We start from the raw sequence: 23,285 nt of genomic DNA on the forward strand, positions 1-23,285 counted from the left end.
TCTTAGGGAAGAAATGAGCTGTGTGTTGTGAACTGTAGTAATAGTTATACATTTATCTATTGTTGCTAGGGGAACCACATCTACTTAAAAGAAAACATTTGCATTTATTATTTTTTTGCTTTGGAGCAAGTAAAGCATTGCAACCACGATCAGTGGATCTTGGGTGCAATGCTCTGGCTCCTGCAGATTTGAGAAATGAACATTCCAGTGATGTGCAGTACCTCATATTCCGGGTGAGGCATTCCCCCGCCCCCCGTCGGCCGAAGCCCCACCCCCGTAGGACAAAGCCACGCCCACCGCCGAACGAAGCCCCCCCCCACAACTTGTCCCCAAGCTAGTGTGAAGGTTTTTTGACTACCTGTCAATAGCCGGATGCAGCGCTGCCCGTAATTAATAGGCAGCGCTTCATCCATGACAGGTTACACAGTGGGGAGGCTTTCCCTGCTCTGTAACCTGTTACAAGCTGATCTGTGCACAGCCCTTATGGAAAGGGTGCTGGCTAGAGGTGCCCATACACTGCACGATTCTCGGGAAATCCCGCGATCGTACGAGAATCGTGCAGTGTGAATGAAGGCGTGCGACCGTTTCTACTGTACGGTCGCATGTCTTTTGTCTTAGGAGCATGCTAGAAAACTTTTTCGGCTGGTTTGAATGATGCTTGGGAGACAAATGCCGAACGGGCCGGTATGTGTACGCGCACACTGCCCGTTCAGCATTGCGGTCATCGCAAGTACGATCTGCCTGTCCAAGATGTGCAGATCGTACATTTTTTTAAATTACTTTACAACCATCGCAGTCTATGTGGGGAGGTTTAAAGTGATAACCCGAAGTCGGTGTGACTGTGAAAAAACGTTATTTTGCTGAAATGACAAAGCTGAAGTTGTGTTATGTTGGAGAAACCCTGTGAGGGACAAATTGTGTGAACTTTTAAATAAAAGTGGGCAGGTAGCTCTTAAAAAGAACATGTTTGCGAGTGGACTACATCCTTAAAGTGCTACCATTTGAAGCTATTTCTCACAGTATACTGTATAACATGTTAGAGTGTATCTAACCCTAAAAACAAAAATGTAATGTTGAAATCCAGCCTGAGTGACAACCACAGCTCCCTCCATAGATACAATGGAGAAATGAGTATAGAAACAAACGGACAGGAAATGTGGCATTCTCAAAGCTGCCAAATAAAAATAAGGGGCGGGGGGGGAGCCTGAAAAAGCCACCACATCAAGGGCTGGAAATAGATGTAAAATTTTTTTTTGAGGTTTAGATACAATTTAATGTAACATTACAACTAAATATACACAGCATACTAACCTTGTGACAGAAAAGAAGGACATGAAAAAAATGGCACTCAGGAACTCGGTCTCCTTGTAGTAGCTGGACAAGATGTCAATCACACGTCCCATGTAATATGGAATAGACAATTCAACTGGGGAGAAGAAGGGGGATACGAGTTTGCAGACTTTGGTGTTTCCAGCACATATATGACACTATTTTTATTTAGATTTGCTGCGTTATGCTGGGTCTCTCCCACCAATGTGTCTCAACCCAACAGCTTAGGATGACAAACACTGACAGTTTTCAGGCCTCGTTCAGGGCCAGTTCACACCACAAAGTCTGCGTTCCAGAGCGTTCAGCATCTCGAATGCACTGGAATGCAAAACAGGCCGGCTCCCTGTGTCAGGGGTGGGAGGGGGCGTGGCAGTGCATTGAAGTCAATAGCACCGCAGCCACACCTCCTGCCCACACCCGGAACGCAGGCACATTAGTGCCTGCGTTCCGGTCCATGTGATCTGCAAAAATAGTGCTTGCAGCATTTTGTTCGGACCAGACCGCAGGCATTGATGTGCCTTGCGTTCCCGTGCAGCCAATCACATTGCGGCCGAAGGGCTTGGTTACGCTGCCATTCACTTCAATGGACCGACACGCCCCCTCCTGCCCCACAACATAGTGAGCCGGTCGCAATGTGATGCAGTGCGTTCCAACCAGAATCGGGCCGGAACGCACTGTGTCTGGTGTAGACCTGACCCAGCCTGTGTTGCCTTTGACCACCCTTAAGACTTACCTCTAAAGTTTTTCAGATTGCACTAGGAGAGGGAGAATAAGGTTGGGTGCCGTAGCCAATGCAGAACGAGACAAGGGGAGCTTGTACTAGGGCCTCCTAATGTTAAGGAACCTGCCTGCCTTGTTTCCATAATGAGAGTTATCTAGTTGTGGATTCACTACTCACGTCAGGGTTGAGCTGTGTTGTCTATTTTACAGGTACACAGTTACATGGGGACGCAGAGAAAGTCATAAACCCTGTAAAAGCTCTAACACAAACCAACACATAGCTTAGACAAGGACGATGGGAAATGAACAGAGTGGTGGGAGAGCATAGGTGAGTATCAGTGATTAGAGGTGAGTATGGAGGGGGGCCGGTGTGCCACAAGAATGTTAGGCAGATTATCTTTAAAGAATCAGAATTTATCCACAGCCCTAGACATTTACATGGTCACAATCCTCTCATTGTATTCTACTAACCTCATCATTTACGAGATTTTCATTTCCATGTACATTCACTGCGAGTTCAATACGTTTTCATAGACACATACAATAATAAGCCGCAATCTGCTCACGTCAGGTAACACAAACACCCCATCATAGGCTATGCTTAAGTACTGTGATAGGGTGAAACGTGCCAGAGAAGGAGCAGAATTTGATGCGGTGTTGGTTTCATGTGGAACTAAAATGATAAGCTGAATGTTGACATGAGCAGAGTGCTTCCTATACATGTATCTCTTGTGGCAGATTGGGCAGAAGACTAACTAAATTCTGGCTGGGGACTTGCGACTGATATGCGCAGCCAATGGACCCCCAAGAACATCCATTTTTACCCCAATACCTTCTACAGAGTTGTTGGAACTTACGTAACAGTGCAAGCGCCAGGAACATAAAAGCGAAGGACAGGAAAGGCCAGTCTGCTTTGGAGAGCATTACAAGCCTGATGAAGTTTTCCCTTTCCTTCTTCTTTCCATTGCTATCCTCCTCAGGATCCTCTTCTGGAAATAAGAGAGGGGACAGCAGATCCCAGAGCAGACAGGACAGAGACAAGGGCAGGTGATACAGCAGAGAGTTGGCCAGGCCTGAGTGTAGCTCCGGAGCCTGGGAGAAGAGAAGCAATCGGAGGGTCTGGTGCAGAGCAGGAGCTAGGCATAGTGTCAGGACGTAGAGAAGAGTGGATGGGATCCACCATGGACAGGGAAGTTTCTGGGACACGGCTCTAAGAAGGGGGACTTTAATAAGGTGCACTAGCCACACCGTCTCCAGAAAATATATAGGATAATATTTATACACCAGGGAGGACAAGACATAACTTAGAGAGGAGTCCAGCAAGAAGATAATGAGAGGAAAAGAGAAGGAGATCATTGTGCAAAGGCTTCCAAAGACCTGAAACACAAAATAGAGATTCGTCAATCTGTGCATAGAGACCAAGTGAACAGACTAGTTTAGTCACAGTGTAATAAAATGTACAGGCAGCCTCAGTGGTAAATAAACATGTTATTACAGGACAGGGGGTACCTGGTAGGTGGGGCTAAGTCCCATGAGGTAGGGCTCAGCTCAGAAGTCCCACCCATTAATATATATCATGTATCCCAGGGGCTCTGTTGGTTAGATCACTGTACCTTAAAGTTTACCTTAGAGGTAACAGCAACACCTACTTGTAATGGTCATTATCAGAAGGTCTCACTATCCTTGTAAGATTCTATTCATTAAAACTAAACTCTAGGTAAACAGCTAAATACACCAGTGAAATTCATATAAGGGAGCTTTCTGTTCATCCTATTCTGTGATTTACACAGCTCTGTAACATTATAGAGCCCTCTTTGCAGGGCAGAAGACCTGATTTGTCTCTGTAGCAGTTTAGTGACACTTACAGTCCTACTCCCCACCCCCACCCTTGGAATGGACAGTGAAAGCAGACACAGCAAATTGATGAGTTAATGCCTCAGTCATCCTGCTCTCTCCTCCTATCATCATGTTCCTTGCACTACAGCACACCCGACTGGCTCCCAGTGCTGCTTTTCCTCCCCAGTCTGAGCTCTGCTGTACAAATGCACTTAAACTGCTTGCATTTTAAAACATTAATTTGCGTCTTTGATATCAGCCTGGAAGCCAGCTTAAATCTTAAATTGCAGTATGTATTTAGCACTTTGGTATTAAATCTACAGAAATTATATTGGTTTCCCTTTCATTATCTCCAGCAAGGTTTTGTGTGTTCATTTTTTTTTGTTCATTTTAACGTGTTAGGTATAAACTGTTTTTGTTTTTTTTTTGTTTACACGTCTTCCTGGTGAGCATTTCGTACCATCAGCCATTTTGAGGTGTGTTCCTCGGCGAGTTCATAAAATGGCCGGGTTTGGCAGAAACTGAAAGTGGCATTGAAGTTTGAAGCTGGAAAACGTCCAGCATCCGTCACAGCGTAACTGAATTAATAATTGTGTAGCAGAATCTGTCAGAAGCTATACATAAAACATAAAGAGTGAGGGGGAAGCGGATTAATTCTCTGAGAAAGCCAGCCACCAATATCCTGGCGTGACACCACGGTTATGGTATGTTGTAGGATTACATTGTCTATAATTTATAGAAGTCTAAGGAAAAACACAGTGAAGGGAATTCATCAAAACTGGAGCAGACAAAATCTGGAGCAGTTGCCCATGTCAACCAGTCAGCATCTCTCTTCAGTTTGCTCAGGTAAGATTTGAAAATGAGACCGAGAAGCTGATTGGTTGCTGTGCAAATCTGCTCCAGTTTTGATAAATTCCCCCCAGTATATGTTACCACAGGCATAACTCTAAGCTTTGGGAAAAATGTAGGCAAAGACACACCGTTAACCACTTGTTGGTTGCGTAGATGGCTATAGGAGGACTAGTGTTAGGCCAACTTTGCAGTGTGTTACCACAGGCACATCAATGGGCACTATGCCGCAGGGTAACGTGTGTTGTGTTACTGCAGCCCGTACATTGTGAATGGGCTGCCAATACACCCAACAGAAGCCCTACCTGACCCTTTTTCTCTAACACAGAACACAACAACGCTCGGTAATATACTACCATGTGTTCCACTGCACTGCACTGCAATGCAAGTCTGTTGTCCTTGTGCATTGGGGTGCCATTCAGAATGACTGACACCACAACACAGATTTGTGCATGCTGCAGTACCATGCGTTGCTGCAGCATGTGAGCTACCAAGTGCAAATGAGTGAAGGAGGCCTCAGTGTGTACTACGTGCATTTTATCTCAAACACTTAAACCAACTATGTTGTTTTGCGTGTTTTTAGTTTAACGGCAGATATGAAAACCTCAAAGTTATATGAAATCCTCAGAGTTATATGGAATAAATGCACTTAAACTGCTTGCATTTTAAAACATTAATTTGCGTCTTTGATATCAGCCTGGAAGCCAGCTTAAATCTTAAATTGCAGTATGTATTTAGCACTTTGGTATTAAATCTACAGAAATTATATTGGTTTCCCTTTCATTATCTCCAGCAAGGTTTTGTGTGTTCATTTTTTTTTGTTCATTTTAACGTGTTAGGTATAAACTGTTTTTGTTTTTTTTTTGTTTACACGTCTTCCTGGTGAGCATTTCGTACCATCAGCCATTTTGAGGTGTGTTCCTCGGCGAGTTCATAAAATGGCCGGGTTTGGCAGAAACTGAAAGTGGCATTGAAGTTTGAAGCTGGAAAACGTCCAGCATCCGTCACAGCGTAACTGAATTAATAATTGTGTAGCAGAATCTGTCAGAAGCTATACATAAAACATAAAGAGTGAGGGGGAAGCGGATTAATTCTCTGAGAAAGCCAGCCACCAATATCCTGGCGTGACACCACGGTTATGGTATGTTGTAGGATTACATTGTCTATAATTTATAGAAGTCTAAGGAAAAACACAGTGAAGGGAATTCATCAAAACTGGAGCAGACAAAATCTGGAGCAGTTGCCCATGTCAACCAGTCAGCATCTCTCTTCAGTTTGCTCAGGTAAGATTTGAAAATGAGACCGAGAAGCTGATTGGTTGCTGTGCAAATCTGCTCCAGTTTTGATAAATTCCCCCCAGTATATGTTACCACAGGCATAACTCTAAGCTTTGGGAAAAATGTAGGCAAAGACACACCGTTAACCACTTGTTGGTTGCGTAGATGGCTATAGGAGGACTAGTGTTAGGCCAACTTTGCAGTGTGTTACCACAGGCACATCAATGGGCACTATGCCGCAGGGTAACGTGTGTTGTGTTACTGCAGCCCGTACATTGTGAATGGGCTGCCAATACACCCAACAGAAGCCCTACCTGACCCTTTTTCTCTAACACAGAACACAACAACGCTCGGTAATATACTACCATGTGTTCCACTGCACTGCACTGCAATGCAAGTCTGTTGTCCTTGTGCATTGGGGTGCCATTCAGAATGACTGACACCACAACACAGATTTGTGCATGCTGCAGTACCATGCGTTGCTGCAGCATGTGAGCTACCAAGTGCAAATGAGTGAAGGAGGCCTCAGTGTGTACTACGTGCATTTTATCTCAAACACTTAAACCAACTATGTTGTTTTGCGTGTTTTTAGTTTAACGGCAGATATGAAAACCTCAAAGTTATATGAAATCCTCAGAGTTATATGGAATCCTCAGAGTTATATGGAATCCTCAGAGTTATATGGAATCCTGAGAGCGCGGCTGCCGACACGTATACGGACAATACTGTGGAGATCCACCCAGCTGGCTGATTGACAGCGGGCTCTGCCTATCTAGAGGAGAGCCAGCTGTGCCCTCCCCCTCCCCGTCCATTCAGCCAGTCAGCGCTGGAGGATCGGAGTGGAGAGGGGGGGGGGAATCCCCGCGGGGAGCGGTGACTGTCAGTATGTGTTCGCTCACTTCCCAATCTATAGATCCGACGTGTGACAGTTTCATTGTCACAGGTCGGCTCTAACTATGAGGATGAATGTAAATCACTCACCTCATAGTTCTCCTTTAATCATTGCAGTGAGGTTACCCCTGTACTGCAAGGGTTAACTGCTCATTTTTCTCCAGGGGACCAAATAAAGAAGAAATACACACCTGATCCTCCATCCTGCAGTGACCGATCACCTCTCTCCCCTCCGCTCCGGGTGTGGTATGTCCTTCAGCATCCTCATGTCTAATACACTTTATTAGACGTAAAGACGTATAAACCGCCGGGGCCTAGGGAAGAACAGGCTGCATGGACCGGTATAGAAGCCTAGAAGCCCGGCAGGATCAAGGAATGGTAAGTATTTCTTTCTTATTTGGTCCCCTAAAGAGCCCCACTGCAAGGGTTAACTTTTAAAAATCCTGGAGTTCCACTTTAAAGCTGCGCATTTTATAAGGTTAAAAATAACTTTAGAAATGACATTTACCGTTGAAGCTGACATGAGGTTTAGTAGTTGGGTTTATCTACTTTCAGTTCTGTAATACTGGATACGTTTTATATTTATATGTATTTAGAAACACAGTGATAATAATAATAACAATGAAAGACGTGTTTATTATTTATGTATCACAATTGTTGGCTTGTTATTTGTTATTTATACAAAGGGAAATATTTTGAGCCCTCAAAGGTCAGTACAACAGCATGAAGATTCCTCTCCAGAACAACAAAACCAAACATATTATTTCAGAACACTCAATACATGAACAAAGTGACACATCAGAGACGCTGCGGAATCCAAACACCTCAGAAATAGTTTTTAAAAAGCAAATGTAAAACCAAAATGATGTGGTGTGCAATATAGTGAAAAGGAAAGTGTCAAATTATACAGCAATGAATGCAAAATGGCACCGACTATAGAGGACTACAAAGCCCAGCAATAATACATTATACAGTGGTGCAATGCCGAATACCACCAGCTATAGAGGACTACAAAACTCAGCAACAGTACATTATACAGCGCAATGCAGAATACCGCCAGCTATAATGTACTATTGCTGGGATTTGTTGTATTCCTATATAGCTGGTGATATTCTGCATTGCTCTGTATAATGTACTATTGATGGGCTTTGTAGTCCTCTATAGTCGGTGCCATTCTGCATTCATTGCTGTATAATTTTACACTTTCCTTTTCACTATATTGCACACCACACTATTTTTTTACTTCCACCGCTCCAAGCTTGCTCCTGTGATGGACTACAATCTCAAACTAGTAGTCCATCACTGGAGCCATTTTTAAAAAAATGTATTTTATTGTTTATCCGATTAACCGATTAATCGAACGTAATAATCGGCTAACTAATCGATTTTGAAAATAATCGTTAGCTGCAGCTCTAGACATCTCGCATGCTAATGTGATGTCTATTGAAACAGTTGCCTTTATATTGTTTAATAAAATACTGTTTTCACCTTTTATACATTCTTTGTTGCCTCTCAGTGCTGCTGATCTCCTGCCACCTTTTTTTGCAGCCACTTCCTGTCTACATGCACTCCAGTTATGACATTTCTCAGGACATATATGCTGATGGTGACAGCAGTGGACCATATCTGTGTGATGTGTGTTCAAACGGCCACCGTGTAACACAGGGGCACAACTGGGAGGTGGAGACAAAGACATATTTACTGCAATGAAAACTTGCCACTTGCCTTGGGTGGTCACTTTCCAGGGGGGCGGCAAATAAAACTCCCCCAAACCAGTGAGGCGGACAGGGCTGGACTGGCCATGAGGCATACCGGGCACTTGCCTGGGGGACTGAGACGAGCCAGGCCGGCTGGGCCGCAAAGAATCAGGCAGCAGCAAGGTCCCACGAGCAGCTGCCTAATTAGAGAGCTGCCCGCTGGATAAGGGGGGCCCAGTGAAATGCGGCCCAGCCGGCTTTGTACAGGATGTGGAGGAGAAGCAGCAGGCGGCTGAGGGCTGGCCATAGCGTGCAATCTGACAGCGGGATGTCCTGGAAATGGTGGGCTCGGGGGCTGCAATGTGTCCTGCTGGTACTGATGACACTTCGGGCTGCAGGTAAGAAAAGCAGCACATGTGTGCAGGGAAAGGGACCCTGCACAGCCCACCCAAGAGCCCACACAGCCCACCACCTGAGAGCCCGCACAGCCCACCACCCGAGAGCCTGCACAGCCTATTATAAACCCTGCACAGCTCACCTAAGAGCCCACACAGCCCACCACCTGAGAGCCCACACAGCCCACCATATACCCCACACAGCCCACCACCTGAGAGCCTGCACAGCCTACAATAGAACCTGCACCGCCCACCTAAGAGCCCACACAGCCGAGCACCTGAGAGCCCGCATAGCCTACCATAGACCCTGCACAGCCCACCTAAGAGCCCACACAGCCCACCTGAGAGCTCACCACCTGAGAGCCCGCACAGCCCACCATAGACTCCACACAGCCCACGTGAGAGCCCACCACTTGAGAGCCCGCACAGCCAACCATAGGCCCCCCCACAGCACTTGAGACCCTGCAGAACCCTCCTAAAACCCCGCAGAGCCCTCCTGAGACCCCGCACCGCCCACCTGAGACCTTGCACCGCCCACCTGAGACCTTGCACAGCCAACTTGAGACCTTGCACAGCCCACCTGAGACCTTGCACAGCCCACCTGAGACCTTGCACGGCCCAACAGAGAGTCCAGTTTCCCCGCTACAGTAATAGCGCAACCTGTCAGAACCTGTGTACAGCATGTTGACTGACAGGTTACTCAAAATGTATTAAACAGGAAGACAGGAACAAATTTAGGTTGGGGGGTGCCCGAGTTTAGGCTTGCTAAGGGCAGCACAAAACCAAAATACACCACTAGGTGGAGACAGAGTGTTCTCACTACATAACTGCAAATTCCTGAACAAGGACCTTTTTGGCAGGACCACATGGTATTTATTTTATTAAAAGCTTCTGATCTCAAAATATTTTAAATTACTTTTGAAATGACATGAACATTTTATAGCTTATATGAGATTCTAGCACTCATTCACACCAGCAGCATTGGGTTGCACTGTCACAATGCAGGAACAAGGCAATTTTCTGTAGGTTGTGAGAGTTCAGTGTGCTGCACATAGGACAAATTGTGCTTAAAATTATAGGACATGAAGCATTCCCGTGCAGTGTATTTATATGTGCTATAAACTGCTAGAACACACTGCAGCACATGTAATACAATACACTAAGGCCTCATTCACACGACAAAAGGACGGCACGTACATCTCCATGCTTCGTGCACGGTCGTATCGGGCAGCTCCCGGGAAGGACAGGTGCTGCGTGCGATTAGTACACAGCCCCCGTCCTTCTCTATGGCAGTACGGGGCCGTACGCCCCCTTGCGCTCACCCCAAGTGCAGGTCCTTACGGGTGCAGGTGTCCCGGCTCGGACGCAGACAGGATCCATCCTGTCAGAGTATGAGTACGGACACCCACACGGAAGTGCAAGGTTGGTGAGCGTAGGGCGGCTTACGGCCGCATACTAACATAGAGAAGGACAGGGGCTGTGTAGAGCTGTACGTGCCGGCTTTTTCTAGTGTGAATGAGGCTTTAAAGTGACACTAAACTGAGGAGTTAAATCTTAAAAATACTTTCAAGAGCCTTAACTATTAACAACAATGTATCTTATTTGTGTATCACTCGGCTGTAGATCCTCCAATCATCTCTGAATTGGTGCTGACACTGTCCTTCCTTCTGGAGGGGGGCTACTTTTGTTCCCCATGGTCACGTGTGCACAAACAAAGCAAAAACGCGCATCTACGGTTTGGGGTGCCATTCGAAATGAATGGCAACGCAAGCGCTTTCGTGTTCTGCTGTGTTTCTGTGACTGCGTGCATAAAACCGCATGCTTTGCTGCACATTCACGGAAAGCACAGGTGTGAATGTGGACTGAAAACACATTACAGCATCTGCACAGTGGGGGGAATTTATCAAAACTGGAGCAGACAAAATCTGGAGCAGCTGTGCAGGGCAACCAATCAGCTTCTCTCTTCAATTTGTTTAGTTAAGATTTTAAAATGAAAGAGAGATGCTGATTGGTTGCCGTGCAGAGCTGCTCCAGATTTTGTCTGCTCCAGTTTTGATAAATTCCCTCTGTGTAATTGAGCCCTTAGTAACTGGGATTACATAAACTGACACCATATAAATGACAAATAATACTTCACAATACAAAGTGAACAGAATATCGCAGTTACTGACTTCAGTGGACCCCCGCGCCTCTAATGGACAGATTTGGGATTATTACAGACAGATCGGCCATAAAAAGTGATCGAAGAGACCTAAATATTAATAGTATTAAATATATAAATGTAACAATGTCTCAGAGTGGTTACAGGTTTGTGAAATCCAGGCCGACTGAGACGTGTAGTTCCCCCGGGATATCTATTGTGCAGAATGTTATTCTTGTAGGATGTTTGGTCCTATATGAAGACCGAGGAGGATATGAAGAATATACAATGTCTCATTGTGGGAGAAGAGTACTCACCGTCCTCGGTGTCCGGTGAGGGGTGCCGGGTTCCTCCTACGGGGCTCGGGGTGTACAGGAGGGGTGTAGATCGGCTCCGATGGGGGTGAAGGATGCTTGGGGTGACCGCACAGTGCCGGTGATCAGTTGTGATCGGTGATCGGTATGAGCTGTGTATGAAGAGAGGAGGATGGAGGACGGAGGGGAGGAGGACGCCCCGGGATTTCTCTCTGATATAGTTTCACTTTCTGTTTGCTGTATCAGAAGCCGATTCCCGGAAAGCCGGGGACTTCCAGGACTGACAGAGACAGCCAACCGACCCAGAGAGGGGAGGGGAGAGAGCACAGACAGGAGGAGACAGAGGACAGACACAGGAGAAGACAGAGGACAGCACAGACACAGGAGAAGACAGAAGACAGAACAGACACAGGAGAAGACAGAACAGACACAGGAGAAGACAGAGGACAGCACAGACACAGGAGAAGACAGAAGACAGAACAGACACAGGAGAAGACAGAACAGACACAGGAGAAGACAGAGGACAGCACAGACACAGGAGAAGACAGAGGACAGAACAGACACAGGAGAAGACAGAGACAGCACAGACACAGGAGAAGACAGAAGACAGAACAGACCCCCAGAAGACATACATAGGTAAGTTCTAAAGATTGCACAGACACAAAACAGAGAGGAACAGACAGAGCCCAGAATATGCAGAGCAGAGCATAACCCGGTGGTGGTTAACTTACTTGATATAAGGGGGCCCCAAATGTGGCCCCTGAGATTGCCAAAAGGGCCACACACCATTTATAGTGAATGCAATGCTAAGAAACGCTGTCTGAGACTGCATACATGCTACAGGAGATGGTCAGAGCCTGCATACATGCTAAAGGAGATGGTCAGAGCCTGCATAGATGCTACAGGAGATGGTCAGAGCCTGCATACATGCTAAAGGAGATGGTCAGAGCCTGCATAGATGCTACAGGAGATGGTCAGAGCCTGCATACATGCTAAAGGAGATGGTCAGAGCCTGCATAGATGCTACAGGAGATGGTCAGAGCCTGCATACATGCTAAAGGAGATGGTCAGAGCCTGCATAGATGCTACAGGAGATGTTCAGAGCCTGCATACATGCTACAGGAGATGGTCGGAGCCTGCAGTCATACTACATGAACTTTCAGGGACTGGAGATGAAGCATTTATACTTACCTGGTCCCCTCTATTCCTTGCTCCAAGAATGGCACCCACAGCCTCTTCCCCCCTCAGCTCTGGTTGTAGGAGGTCCACTTGCGTCATTATGACCATAGCCTGGCATTATATGCAAGGACCCCCAAGGACAGTCCGAGAGCTTGAGGGGAGAGAGGTGAGCACCAAATTGGTATCCTCACTGCAAGTATAGTTTTTTTCCAACAGAGATAAGCTTTATAACCATTGTGAGATTTGTATTCTGTCTGTGTCCTCGCTATAGAGAATTTGCATCTCTATTGGTCCTGGAGATTATGTTCTTCAAGGGATGTTAACACTGTATTGCGGGAAGGCAGAAGAGAGAGGCAAACATTCATAGTCAGAAGTCCCGGGTATTTGTCCAGCCCCCGCGTGAGGACTGGGCAACGGAGGGACAAGTGGAAGGTGAATATATTCTCCTTACTCTCCCTGTCCTGAAGCCAACCTGTAAATGTATGAATGGCCCAGGTTCTTTTTATAACCCTCCCTTGACTAGCATTTGCTTCATGTATATGCTGTTGTTAGGTGGCTGGTGCATCAAGGCCCCTCGACCATGTTCCATTGTCACAGTATTCTTCCTTCACAGAAAGTTTGTGTAATGAGATGCTCACGTTGCCTACAAATTGTGCATTTAAATAGCTTTTATTGCCTTGCTTCATTCGACTGTTTTGCAAATTTTTTTATACAAAGCCAATATATTTGTGGTGCATTCTTTGGACAGCGCCAGGGCCGGGTTTACTTTCTCTGCTGCCCCAAGGCCAGGTTTCTGAATGCGCCCCCCTACCCCCCAAAGTCTTGCCACCAGTTTGATCGCACTGCGGCGGGGGGGGGGTGGAAGCGGTGCCATTGAAATCAATGCACCGCTACACCCCTTCCCGCCGCAAAACGCGCGGAGAAGTTTGTTAGCGATCGCGGTGCGTTCCAGCAGCTACCGCTCTGGAATGCACACGCTTTCGGTGTGAACAAGGCCTAAACAAGGGACCAATGCTGGGCCCCAGCTTCGGGCCCCTCTCAGCCCTGGACACCAGCTGCTTGGAGGACCAAGTTTACTGTACGCCGCGGCAGACGCTGTAAGAGCCTCTGCGGTCCTCGCACTTCACCGTTGGCCGATACTCATGTAAGGTTCCCGGGCGGGCCCTGAAGGCTGGTCGGGCCCCTTACATGGATATCAGCCGTACCCCCCTGACGGCAGCCCTGGCTACAGTATACAAAGATATTGTAGACAATTATGAAATTGCAACCTTGTGGTAACAGTTTGGTGAAGGCCCTTTTCCGTTCAAGTATGACTGTGTCCCTGTGCATGAAACCAGCTCCATAAAGACATGGTTTGATGAGTCCAGTGTGGAGGAACTTGAGTGGTCCGGACTACTGAACACTTTAGGGAAGAATTGGAATACGTATTGTGAGCCAGGTCTTCTTATCCAACATGAGTAACTGAGCTCACAAATGCTCTTTTGGCTAAGTGGTTATCTATTACCACAGACACTCCAAGATCTTGTAGAAGACGTTCCCATATGATTTGAGGCTGTTATATCCACAAAGGGGGAGCAACTCTATATTAGTGCCCAAGCTTTTTGAATGAGATGTCCTAAACGCACGTGAAGGTGTGATGGTCAGGTGTCCATACAGGGCATATACACACATAGGGGCATATTTATAAAGCAGTAAATGTGACATTCAGCAAACATTCCCTGCAGGAGAATCTTCCAGATTCATGTGTTTTAAATGACAGTGATTGATTATCCATCAGAGAATGTTTAGTGTAAGTCACATTCACTGATTTATAAATAGACCCGAAAGTGTACACACATCGCAAATAAATCTTCCTGTATAAAATCTAGTAATCTGCCCTTAGTTAAAATGGCCACTGCCAGAAGACTGGGAAATAAAGGGAAAAAAAAAAGTATGTAAAAGAATACAAAGCCGGCAATTATCTGGAAGTATTTGTTTGTAGATTGTCATTACTAAACATTTCATGTGTTTGTTGTTATTTTGAAGATATGGGTAAAGTTCCTCTTTAAAGCATTTTATTTTCCTTCTGGTCATTAGATCCTGTCATCATGCATGCGCTGTGGTCATTGTCTTGCCTCGCCGGTGTGGATCTTCTCACCATCCGCCTCCTGAATTCGCTTCTGACCAGTTTCCTCCCTTTGGGTCTCCTCCTGGTCTGGTTGATGAGCTTGGCAAGGTTTGCAGTCCTGACTCTGGGCACTCGTGTGGTCAGCCGACGGTCCAAGCTTCCATCGTGCTTACAAGGAGATGCTCTTTTTATCTTCTGTGCAGTCCTGAGCCTCCTGGTACCATCTTGTGTGACCTTCACTGACCCTCTATTACCACACACTAGTGCGGTGCTCCTGTACAGCTGGGGAAGATGGGACCTGTTGCTCAGCTCTTACCTTCTCACGATGACCTCTGGTGTCATCTTGTACCAACTGCTTCCATCCAGTGACAATGGCAAGGATACAGCACAAAGTTCTTCAGGTTCCCTGCGGAAGTTAATTGCTCTTCTAAAACCCTACGTGGGCAGGTTCCTGATTGTGGCCGTGTTTTTGGTGCTGTCATCATGGGGTAAGTAGAAGGCCTCTCCTTAAAGCAAAACTCCACTTATAGAAGACACACATTAATGTAACTCTGTGGTCATTAATACAGCATTACATGTATAGTTCTAAATGTAGTGTACATACATTTGCAATCCCCTGTTAAGTGGAGCTAAGACTGGGAGAGATAGATGCAGCACAATGAGCCAATCAGTTAGCTCATTGTGCCAACTGTGCCAGCAAGAGCATGCTGATAGCAGGAGAAAGTAGAGTGACAGAGAGTTGAGCTCATCAGTCTGCTGCTTCTCCTTTCACTGTCCAGTCAAAGGCTTGGGGGATGGACAAGACCTGTAGGTGTAACCTACCTGCAGCAGAGAAAAATCAGGTCTCCTCCCCTGCCAGATGGGGCTGTGCTGTTTGACAGATCTGTGTAAATCTTAAAACTGTATGAACAGAAATACAAATCCTTTGCAGGCAATATAGCTCCCTTATATGTCTTTCATCTGTGTATTTAGTATGGAGATCAGCTTTTAAAATAAACTATAATTAATATTGGACTTCTGAGGGCTGCAATCTGATGGCACAGTTACATTTTCAACATCCTTAAAATAGGTAGTTGTAATGTGATTGGCTGCTGTGGACAACCCACACTATTTTGTTTCATTAGATTTGCAGACAATCTATTTGTTTATCTATATCCAGCTAATTGTGTTTATTCTTTTATCGCTCCTAACAGGTGAGATGGCACTGCCCTCCTACACTGGGAAAATGACCGACTGGATCCAGAGCAAAGAAGACCCCTCCATATTCTGGAATGCCATCATAATGATGTCCATCATCACTTTATCCAGGTGAGAGTAGGAGTAACTCTCTGCCCCGCTGCACCTAAGAGGGGGAATTGTGTTCCCTATAATAAGCCCCACCCACACTGATAAGGCTTGTGACATAGCTAAGCCCCACCCATTCACTGAAACAGCCAACGCATTCTGCTAAACACATGCAGGACTTTTAAATGAAGCGACTGCTTGGGTGCTATCTTTCATCATTCTGATAGCTCTAAAGAAGCAAAAGGTGAAATTTGATTGGCTGCTGGGGGTGACTTCACTCTGCAATGTGCTGAAAATCGTAAGATTGATAAGGTTTATAGGCACGGTTCTAGTACTTATCAGCCTTTCATAGGGAAATAGAATTATATTATGATGCAGGAGAGGGGTGGGCACACATACAAAATATGTCAAAGTGTATGGAAATTGCCCATTGCAAGAAAAGTATACCAGCGATTTTAACAAATATCAGTGCCCATACTTTGCTGATACTTTAAGTGCATGAATAAAAAATTAAATCAATACAAATTCTAAAAATAACATAAAAGATAAATACAAATTTAAAAGTAAGTTTTTTTTAAGTAAAATAAATAAATACAAATTTTAAAATGTAAATGATAAAAAAGTTAAAAAAATAAATAAATAAAGAAAATATAAAATGTTTAAATGTTTGAATATGTGTGTTTTCCTATTTCGCCTAAGGCAGTGATGCTGAACGATTTTTAAACCCTAGTGCCCAAACTAAAACATAATGCCAAACTTATTTTCAGTGTTAGCAATTTGAGATAAATAAATTGATTTTGCATTGCAGTTTGGGCACTCGGGACCAAAAACGTTCGCCATCACTGTCGTAGGGTGACAACGCTGCTCCTCTATAGTTACAGTAGGCTGTGGGAGAGTTGTCATCCTAGGACAGGAAATGTGTTAGTCACAGAATCACCAGGTGAAAATAAAGGAAGTAAAAAATCAGAAAAGAAAATGAATGCAGCCACCACTTCCTAGGGGAAGATTCACTGTGATATTGTATATGTATGTAAAATGTTTGTCTATGCCATGACTTTTTGTGGTTCTTGTCTCCCTTGTGGGATTAATAAAATGTACCAATAAGGGATTTAACAATGCCTGGTGGCCTCTTGCACATGACACTTTAATATTTATGTGGAAGGAAGTGCTGAGCCTGGACATCAGTTTTTTAAATTTTATTATGAGTCATTTGGTACTGGGGACTCCACGTTCCATTAGATTTTCTGAGTAGAAGCCTTGAGTCCAATGATATATTGTTGATTCATATATGTAACTAGACTGGACTTCCTCCTTAATTCCGTGTTTCGTTTTGTAGCGCCTTGACAGAATTTTTCTGTGACTGCATCTACAATGTCACTATGAGCCTGGTCCACACCCAGACACAGGGAAAAGTCCTCCGCTCCGTCCTGAGGAAGGAAGTAGAATTCTTCGATACTGAGTCTACAGGTAATATAGATCTCATAGTCATTTCATACACAAGTCCACCTGTGAGCATGGTTTTAGAAATGACATCAAAATCATCAAATCATAATTTTCCCCTCCACAGATGTTTATCTTGTTTTAGTCCTTCTGCCCATATCACTGATTTCTGTTTCATGCCCTCCGCTACATGCAAAAAATATGAATTCAATTCAGTGCCAAGTGGAAGCATGTAAATCTTTCCTAGAGACGAGTCACTGATCCTCTCAGCTTTAATAACTCGCAGTAGCTCAGATAGTTTGATAGATGCTTCAAAAACCACACTGTTGTATTTATTATGTCCTCTCAAGAGAATTATTACAAAATACTAACTTGTTGGTACGAGTGCCCAGCAGACAGACACAAATTTGATCCACAAGTGTCACCCATATGTTGGATATGTATTTTAAATGTTGGCACTATGATCCATATCTGGTGCACATGCCCCCTTATACATTCATTTTGTGGAAAACATTTTTTACACCAAGGTCGTAGAGTGTGCTGTCCCTAACTCTCCACAGCTTATGCTGTTGTCTTACTTGGATCCTACAAGGCAATTAAACAAGGGCTTCTATGGCATGTCCTACAGCCTCTAGAGTGGTCACCCCACCACACTGGAAGATAACCACACTTGGGTCCTACAAGGCAATTAAACAAGGGCTGCTATGGCATGTCCTACAGCCTTTAGAGTGGTCTTCCCACCACATTAGAAGATAACCACACTTGGATCCTACAAGGCAATTAAACAAGGGCTGCTATGGCATGTCCTATTATTTCCTAATATTTATACTTGAAGACCATTGTTTAGGATATGACATTACGGAACACAAACCTTTTTTTCATTCTTTCCAGTTTTTGTCTCTTTTCTTCTCCTTCCATTTCTTGCCTCCTCTTTTTTGCCTGCTCTTTTTTTTTTTCTCTGCCATATGTACACTTCACATTCTCTTTTCTAAGATGTCTATTCATACCTGGTCTTCACTATTTGGTACATAAGTCCTCAGAATGTACAAAATACTCAAACACATGTGGTTTAGATATACCAGTTCTTACTGTAACTTCAACAAGAATTCCGTTTTACAAGCCACCTCTTATGGAACCCAATTTCACAATTCCTAATCTGAATATGCCTAATCTGAGCTGTCAGAATCTATTGTTCTGTTAACTATGACAACATTGTATTTTGTTTGTCTTAAATAATCTGAGACAATTTTGTTTTCTCTGTTTATAATTGCTGAAAATAAAGACAAAGTATTCTTACCCACATTGTTCTGCTGGCAGGTGACATCACATCACGCGTCACCTCTGACATCACAGCGATGAGCGAATCTCTCAGCGAGAATCTGAGCCTGTTGATGTGGTACCTGATGAGACTGATCTTCTTGGTTATTTACATGCTCAGCTTGTCTCCGAAGCTTACACTCTTCACTGTCCTGTGCCTGTTGGTCATCACGCTTGTGCCGCAACTATCAGGGTCCTTTTATCAGGTGAGACTCAGCGTATAATACATCTTCAAGGGATTCAAAGCTTAGAAGACAAAAAGGTTTCTTTAACGAGCAGGCTACTTATAGCACTTACAAAAGGGTGTGTGTCATTTTTCCAATACATGTCCCAAAAGTGAAAGACTCTATTTAAAGTGTATTTAAACCTAAAAACTAAATAATATATTGCAGCTTACCAGTCCTTAGATGTTGTGGCTGCATTCGTTTTCATTTTTTAGCCTTTTTTCACCTGGTGATTCTGCCAGTAACACACCTCCTTTCCTGAGATGTCTACGCTCACTCACCCACTGTATTCATGGAGGTAGTCACCCAATTTGGTAATAAATAAAGAAATCACCAGCACTCCTGAATTTCAAAAATGTCAGACCTTGTTTATTGACATCCAATCAGGCCTGACAATGCATAGCAACATTTTTGCAATTAGTAGCTATGCAGTTAATGTTTCTTGGTTGGGCTAAAAGAGGCATAAAAGTGACAGCTGAACATAGTCCTCTACGAGATTAGAAAATAAACTTTGCTTGGATGTGATGGCTGCATTAGTTTGCCTTTTTCAAGTGTTTTCCTTTATTTTTTTACTTGTTAATTCTAACAGTCACAAACTTCATGTCCTGTGGGGTGACAACGCTGATTCACTCCACTGTATCTATGTAGGTTGTCACACAAGGACAGGACTGCAGACACACCCTCTGTACTATTCTCCAACCCGTAGCTGGGAATGATAGACATGATTAATCATAGACATGGTGATTGATAAAACACTATGAATGGTATATTTAACAGGCCATAAGAGACCAAATAGGAAAAGTTCACTGTTGAGCTTTACATACCCTTTAGTCTCCAGATGAACAAAGGGTTCTGGCAAATACAACCCCAATTCCCAAAAAAGTTGGGACGTTGTGTAAAATCTAAACAAAAGCAGAATGCAATGATTTGCAAATCTCATAAACCCAGATTTTATTCACAGTAGAAAATAGAAAACATATCAAATGTTTAAACTGAGAGAATTTACCATTTTAAGAAAAAAAATAAGGACATTTTGAAATTGATGGCAGCAATATGTCTCAGAAAAGTTGGGACAGGGTCATGTTTAGCACGGAGTAGCATTCCCTCTTCTTTTACCAATACTCTGTAAATGAGGTGACCAGATGCTGGAGTTTTGTGAGAGGAATGTTGTCCTATTCTTGCCTGATACAGAATTCTAAATGCTCAGCAGTCCTGGGTCTTTGTTGTATTTTTTGTTTCAGGATACACCAATATAATAAAAAAAGATGACAGTGCTGACTCCTGAAAGCTTTTTGAATGAACTGAGATTTTTGTTATTTGTTGCTCTGTCCCTTAGGTTCTGGCCAAGCAGGTCCAGGAATCCCTCTCGAAAGTCAATCAGGTGGCTCTGGAGACATTCTCTAATATGAGGACAGTGCGCAGCTTTGCCAATGAGGAGGGCGAATGTCTACGATACGAGACAAAGCTTCATCATACATACCAGCTGAACAAGAGGGAGTCCCTGGCCTATGCGTTCACTGCTGTGGCTCACAGTGTGAGTACAGCATGACTTTTCTGTGATAGCTTCATTCTCTGTGTCTTGTAAACTTATATACATATATTATTTTGATGTAATTACTTGGAACCACTTCCCCTCAGTTGTAAGACCATTGGTCAATTAATCTTACTGTGTTATTAGAGGCAAGTGCGCCTTTAATTGACACTCTACAGTAATCATTTGGAGCAAAGGTATAAAAGCTTGAAGGTAAGGGACGTAGGAGCTGGGTCAGCATAGAGAGTAATTAGACACTCCCAAAAGAGGAGATGGCTGTGGCGTGCAAGGAGAGAGGGGGCTGTGCTGGGGAATTGACTCTTCCTGGAGTATCAATTCCCTAGCAAGCTCGAAGACACATTGCAAATCAAAAAAATAACTTATAGAAAGGAAAAACTGTGTAAAAAAAGCATTTAAAATACTTTATTCTTCTGTGGTCTTACCTACAAGTTTCAACTCCTTAATAACAAAATGTATTATTTATTTATTATTGGTATTTATATGGTGCCGACAATTTAAATAGTTGCACATTCACATCAGTCCCTGCCCTCAAGGAGCTTACAATCAAGGTCCCTATCTCACATACATACAAGGGCCAATTTAGACAGAAGCCAATTATCCTACCAGCATGTGTTTGGAGTGTTCGAGGAAACCGGAGTACCCGCATGAAACCCACGCAGGCACAGGGAGAACATGCAAACTCCTTGCAGATAGTGACCTCACTGGGATTTGAACCGGGGACCCTCAAAATGAATACAACTGCTTGGTGCATTTTGTCATGACACTTTATGAATAGCTGCTGTATAACATACTTGCTCCTCCTTATATACATTAAACTCCTACTCTTACTAAACTCCTACTTGTCTTGTCTTGTAGGATTACATTTACATTAATTACATTTCAGTAGTTGATTAACCCCTTCATATCCTTCTTATTTTAGCTGTGTCATGTCATACCAAGTTTATTGACATTCCTTTTCCCATTATTATCTTCATTTCTAAGTTTAACTTTTCGAATTTGATATCCATCCTTTCCATGATTGTTTCTTATTATTTTTTACTTTTTAATCACCTTTTTTTAAATGTAATTTTAATTTTAATTTATTTGATTTTTTTTCCACCTAACTTTATTGCTATCACACAGGAAAAAACAATCCCCTGTGTGATAGCAATTGGAGGTGACAGGTTCTCTTTATTGACCCTGTCACCTCCAATACAGGAGTTCTAGCACAGCACTGTACTGGAACTCCTGTGACAGGTGAGAGAGGAAGAGCACAGCTCTCCCCTCTCACTGTCTACAGTCTACACGGAGCGGCAGGGTTACTTATAACCATGCCGCTCTGCTCACTGCAGTCAGAGACTGGGGACTCGGCGGCGGAGGACGGAACGAAAGGAGAGAGGTAAGTGCAGGGGGAAGGGGAGGACGACCGGACCGGCTGCACACTGTTTACATGTGATCTGGGCGACATCGCCGATTTCACATGTAAACGAAAAATCGGCTGCCTCACTCTACATTCAGTCCTGCTTGTACAAAGCAGGACTGAATGTAGATAGGGCAACTTCCCCACAAGGACACCGCTGCCGCCCCTCTGCGCCCTGCCGCCGGGCCTCGGTGGCCTTGTGGGGAATCCGGGCCTGACGATAGATAACCATACACACAGTATGTAGTATTCTATGAATTTAAAATAAAGCATAAGGCTTGTTTCTGTATGTACACCACAAGAGAGTATAGTTTGTGTATACATTTTGGCTTTTTTTTGGATACTTCTCATTTCATATTCATATCTCTCCAATATATTAAACTCCAATAATTCCCTGAACACCAACAGAACAGCCAATCAGTCTTATAGTAAGTGTGTCTACACAGGCTTCCGTCAGAAGCAGCAGTAATGAGTAAAATGAGTAATATAAACCCTTCTCCGGGCTCTTAAAGTGGACTTGTTCTCCACCCTGACTATCTGAATTTAAAGAGCAGGTACATAAGAGCCCCCAGCCTGCTATATTATCTAATTCGGATCATCCTCTACAATGCTCCATCTGAGACTCCATGCATTGTCTTGTGGAGGCTTGAATTGATGACTGAGCTCTGTGCAGCTGTGATGACTAGCTCTGCCCAACCACACTTGGCACATTACATGTAATAATTGACATTAGTATTTATTTTCTCCTTGAAGTTTTCAGGTCTGGCTCTAAAAGTGGGCATCCTGTATTTCGGTGGAAGGCTAGTAACAAAGGGAGAGGTCAGCGGAGGAGAACTGGTGTCTTTTGTGATGTATGAGTTGCAGTTTACATCAGCTGTAGAGGTGAGAACTGGGGGTAAACATTCCCAAATACCAAAATATATATAAATTGTATACTGTATATTCATACACACTGTATGACCAAGTTTGTACATGCTTTAACGTCACACCTATATGAGATTGTTGGGCATCCCATTCTAAACCATGGGCATTAATATGGAGCCTCTACTCTTCTGGGAAGGATTTCTAAAAAATGTTGGATTGTGCCTTGTAGGAATTTGTGCCCATTTAGTCAAAAGAGTATGTGTGAGGTCAGGTACTAGCGAGGAGACCTAGCTGTTTCAATTCATCCCAGTGGTGTCCCGTAAGGTTGAGGTGAGGGCACTGTGCAGGCCACTTGAGTCCCTCCACACCAGGGGTCTCAAACTCAAAACACTTACCCCCTAGTTCTCCTTTAAAATAAAGTTTAGCCTAATACACTTATACTCTTCCCCCCCCCCCTCACATAAAAAAAAA

The 23,285-nt window shown here is 44.1% G+C and overlaps 2 protein-coding genes across 3 annotated transcripts in view; one reads left to right on the forward strand and one right to left on the reverse strand.

The window, feature by feature from the left end:
* The window catches only part of TAP2 (transporter 2, ATP binding cassette subfamily B member), a 27,997-nt gene extending 16,522 nt beyond the window's left edge, over positions 1 to 11,475 (reverse strand). The window contains exons 1-3 of one of the 2 annotated variants that reach the window (XM_018558150.1): positions 11,449 to 11,475; positions 2,907 to 3,424; positions 1,312 to 1,426 (exon numbers count right to left, since the gene is read on the reverse strand). In XM_018558150.1, the coding sequence (XP_018413652.1) occupies positions 1,312 to 1,426; positions 2,907 to 3,405 (614 nt within the window). In that variant the 5' untranslated portion in view covers positions 3,406 to 3,424; positions 11,449 to 11,475. Of the gene's footprint in view, positions 1 to 1,311; positions 1,427 to 2,906; positions 3,427 to 11,448 lie in introns of both variants that reach the window. The other variant, XM_018558149.1, reaches the window with a different exon arrangement.
* A 3,239-nt stretch (positions 11,476 to 14,714) lies between these two features.
* TAP1 (transporter 1, ATP binding cassette subfamily B member) overlaps positions 14,715 to 23,285 on the forward strand; it is a 15,911-nt gene continuing 7,340 nt past the window's right edge. The window contains exons 1-6 of the mRNA XM_018558114.1: positions 14,715 to 15,222; positions 15,928 to 16,042; positions 17,355 to 17,485; positions 18,776 to 18,981; positions 20,336 to 20,533; positions 22,704 to 22,832. Coding sequence (XP_018413616.1) covers positions 14,715 to 15,222; positions 15,928 to 16,042; positions 17,355 to 17,485; positions 18,776 to 18,981; positions 20,336 to 20,533; positions 22,704 to 22,832 — 1,287 coding nt within the window. The remainder of the gene's footprint in view (positions 15,223 to 15,927; positions 16,043 to 17,354; positions 17,486 to 18,775; positions 18,982 to 20,335; positions 20,534 to 22,703; positions 22,833 to 23,285) is intronic.

This window comes from Nanorana parkeri, unplaced genomic scaffold (genome assembly GCF_000935625.1).
Source record: "Nanorana parkeri isolate BGI_ZX_2015 unplaced genomic scaffold, ASM93562v1 scaffold321, whole genome shotgun sequence".
Taxonomy (NCBI): domain Eukaryota; kingdom Metazoa; phylum Chordata; class Amphibia; order Anura; family Dicroglossidae; genus Nanorana; species Nanorana parkeri.